The 4245-nt window shown below is 41.6% G+C and overlaps 1 protein-coding gene across 1 annotated transcript in view; it reads right to left on the reverse strand.

The window, feature by feature from the left end:
• Positions 1–266: 266 nt before the first annotated feature.
• The window catches only part of LOC101664438 (60S ribosomal protein L10-like), a gene marked incomplete at its 5' end in the record, with an annotated part of 14067 nt that continues 10088 nt past the window's right edge, over positions 267–4245 (reverse strand). The window contains one exon of the mRNA XM_013004912.1: positions 267–360. Within this exon, the coding sequence (XP_012860366.1) occupies positions 267–360 (94 nt within the window). The remainder of the gene's footprint in view (positions 361–4245) is intronic.

Consider the following 4245-nt stretch of genomic DNA (forward strand, 5'->3'; position numbering starts at 1 on the left):
CAGGTTCTACTCTGTCTTCATGGTCATTATGAGTCGGAATTGACCCAACTGCAACATGTTTTGTTGTTTGCTTATGACTGCCGTTCAAGGAAGCTGTGGGGGATGATTTATAATCCTGGAGATATGGAATGACACGTTATTTACAAGCAGACTTCTTTCAGTCCTGCTATTTTAGAGTGACATTCTGTGAGTTGGTGACATCATTTGGAATTTTTGGAATGGTAAACTAATAGCTTGATCTAGCCCCAGGATCCATCTCCTGTGCTTCATGGATCTCTGTAGTCACAGGTGGGCTTCAAGGAGGGTTCGGAAACTTCTTCTAAAGTGGAGCTTAAATTTTGAGTTAAGATATTTGAATTTCTGCAAAGTGAAAAATGATATCATGTGGGTCCAGTTCACCAAAACGATTAGAGACTTTGCAGTTACTCCAATACCTACTTTTCACAGACAAGCAAACTGATGCCTACAGAGGTGAAATGACATACTTCAAATCAGAGAATTCAATTTGTGTACAACAGAGTTTAGAGTCCTAGTCTCCTGGTGCCCATTCTAGCACTCAGGCACTACATTTTACCCTGAGAAAGATTTGTAAGGTCTCATACATATGACAGTCATAGGTGGACTAGCACAATATTACACAGGTCTTTGGATGTAGTTTCTCAGATACAATATCATAAAAATGAGTTAAAGATGAAGAAAAAGTATACTAGCTTAGAACATGTATATTGCCTTGTATATCATAAAAGTATAATAAATCGATGTTGACTAAATGAGTAATATGAAATGTTGTTTTAAAGTATTAAAAAGCAAAGATTTCAAGTTAAGGACAAAGGTGCTCCTGGTGCCATCCAGGAAGTTTTAAGTTGCCTGATGTTCACGGGAAAGCTGCACAATCAGTTAGGAAGACCAAGAAGAACTGATGGGTTTAAACCAGGTGTTGGTGGAGAATCATAAACACGCAGTGGATGGCCAGAAGAATAAGTGATTTTGTCTCTGCGGCAGTACAGTCTGAATGCTTCTTCAAAGTGAGACTGAAGAGCCTTCGCCTCAGGTGGCTTGGACATGTGTTCAGGAGGGACCAGTCCACGGAAAAGGCCCTTACCATGCTCGGGAAAGTGGAGGATCAGTGACAAAGAGGTGACGACTCACTGAGATGCCTTGACACACTGGTAGCCGCAGTGGGCTCCCACACAGCAGTGATGGTGAGGATGAGGAAGTTCTAGGCAAAAGTTTTGTCCTTTAGGACATGGTGTCCCTATGAGGCCCGCTGGCTACCTGGTACTTCGCAACAACGTGGAATCATCTATTTATGAAACAAGAGTAAATCAGGAGACTGCTTTTGATTAGTACCTTGTATACTGAGGCTTCAAAAAGTTCCTGGAAAAATTCCATAACCTTTTAATTCCATTTCCCGACAAACTTTGGAAGCCCCCTGGTCCTGATGGAATTGCTACGAAAATTACTTTGGGAATAAATATAGCTTTTAGGTAGAGACAGGAGTAGCAGCTAAGGGGATGATCAATGAAGGATGATCATTAGCCTGAGAATTTAAATGAGTAGGAGCCCTGCTAACACAGTAGTTAAGCACTCAGCTGTTAACTGAAAGGTGGGTGGTTCAATCCCACCAGCCACTCAGAGGGAACCAGATGTGTCCGTCTGCTTCCATGGAGACTCACAGCCTTGAACACCCCACGCAGCAGTTGAACTGTGCCCTCTGGGTTTGGTAGGAGTCCGGAATCCATGGAGGGCCAGGAGCATTGGAGTGATTATAATGCATCAGGCACAACTGTGCTAAATGATTTCCCTAAATTACCTCATTTAACTTAAACTTCCCTCGCATTTAGATAACGATTTAGAAGTTATCATCATGCCTACACACGTGAAGACTGAGGCTCAGAAGTGTGACTTAAATTTCAAAAGGGGAAATAATTGGGCAACGAACGGCATCATAGGGCTTCAGACCCAGATAGTTAATTTCTGCTCTTAACCTCTATCAGGGAGGACCCGCTCCCAATGACAAGGAATAAAACTTTGGAATAGGCAAATTTCAGAGAATTGAAAAACAAATATGATATTAATTATGTCCAAGACATTTTGGCTCAAACCCCACCTCCTTGCTACATACACACACACACATACACATTTATCTTTAAGATTTGCCTAAACAGCAGCCCAATGTTTCTTCTTTTGTGTACAGTTTTCCTTGGAGTCAAGAGTCAGCTGAGTTAACACGAAAGAAATATTTTGGTCCAAACCTAAGAATGTGGAAAACAACTCCATAGAGAAACCTGTAGCGATAGCAGGAAAAGTCAACTATGCGGCTCAAGGTGATGACAAAGAACCTTTTAAGCTGCATTCAATCTCAGCTTTGAATTTGGATTCTTCAGTCGAGTGCCAGGTGGAGTTCTACTTATTGTCAGTGCTCACATTTGACATAGCAGTCAATCTATGGCTTTTTTTGTTTGTTTCTTTTATGTTAGACAACTTAAAAAAATAGGCACAACATGCACAACGTATGGTGCTTTTAATTGCTTTTTTCTTATAACTTTAAGGGTCTCCTGACGTGCCTTTCTGGTCCTGGAAAATCAGAGGGCAGAGTGTGGGTTAAGTTCCATTCACTGGAACCAATACCAGGGCCAACCTGTTGCTACTAGTTCATAGTCAAAACTACCAGGACAACTCGGGTGAGCCAGCTGTTCTAGTGAATTTACACAACACGACCGACCGGGGGACCTGGTCTCTCTACTGCAGGGGGAGGTTTAAAAATACCAACATCAGCTGTCTGAAGGTTCCTGAAACAGTGACAATAGCTGTCAAAAACAGTGATGATTGACTGGGTGTCAGTGGGAAGGCCAAACCAGTCCTGCCTATTGTCGCACAGGTCTGGGAGGTGAACGATCTGCCTCTGTTTGGACAAGATGTATTCTTGGGCAGGTACTTTATGTCCCTGGCCCCTTTCATCACTTCTAAAGTGAAAGTGTTGGCCAGAATCAGTGATTTTTTTTTAAAGGAGGAATTCGAACAGTGCAAGAGTTGCCCTTTTCTCCCTGCCCCGAATGATCAGAAAGTCTAGGAGGGCGACTTTATTTATGTTAGTAGGTGGCCTCCCATCATCCCTGACTCACATGGACCCTCATGTAATGGAATGAAACATTGCCCGGCCCTTGGCCATCCTCACAATCAGTCCTATATTTCAGCCTTTTATCTTGTTATTATATTTGAATCTATTTTTGCAGCCATTGTGTCGCCTTAGCTCCATGATGGGCTTCCTCTTGTGTGCTGGCTCTCTATTTTAGCAAATATGATGTCCTTCTCAAGGGACTGGGCCCCCCCCAAAAGATAACTAGTCTAAGGTAAGTGAGCCAAAGGCTCACTTCTAAAGGAGCATTCTGACTGTACTTCTTCCAAGACTGATTTATTCATTCTTCTGGTAATTAATATTTTTTGCCAATGGCATAATTTGATACCATTGTTACGTCCTCAGTTTTCCTTATTCATTGTCCAGTCTTTGTGTGTATATGAAAGGGCACGGGAGACTGATTTTTAAAAAGCATGCTTAATACTTAAATACAATGAAGTTTTACATTGAGAAAACGTAAAAGCTTCTTTAAAAATATTTTATTAAACCTTAGGTCAGAGTTTCTATAGCAAACCAGCTTTCCATATAAGAATTCATATGTAAATTGTGCGGTGTCATTTTTGGCCATCTTCACAATGCCATTTCCACACCGGAGCCCGGTTGTATTCCTCCAGTTTCCTGCTCCTCTCTCCCTTCTTCTCTTTGATTTGGGGAAATGGTTACTGCTTTCCCTTTAGTTTCATCAATTCTTACTTCTAAGGCATCCATTCCTCATGGGCATTATTGTTTATTTTATAGACCCGACCTGTATGTGGTTGAGAGGTGGCCTCCAGGAGTGACTTCGATTTCTGATTAGAAGAATTACTTAGAGTAATAGTCTCAGGGGCACCTTCAGTTTAGATCAGACTGATCACTCTTATTTTCTCTTTTGTTTGTTTGTTTTATAAATTTCAGGTCTGTTCTACAGTTGTCTCTTAGTCTAACCAGGACTTTCTATTTTGTTCCCGGTCAGAAACCAGTAGTGGTAGCTGGCCACTATCTAGTTCTCCTGGTCTTAGACTAGAGGAAGTTGTGATTCATGTGGACCATTAGTCCTTTGGACTGATTGCATCCTTAAGTCTTTGTTTTTCTTCCCTCTCTTTTGCTCCAGACACAGACCAATAGTT

Source organism: Echinops telfairi, unplaced genomic scaffold, assembly GCF_000313985.2.
Source record: "Echinops telfairi isolate 266 unplaced genomic scaffold, ASM31398v2 ScPeMD7_7469;HRSCAF=8507_1, whole genome shotgun sequence".
Lineage (NCBI taxonomy): Eukaryota > Metazoa > Chordata > Mammalia > Afrosoricida > Tenrecidae > Echinops > Echinops telfairi.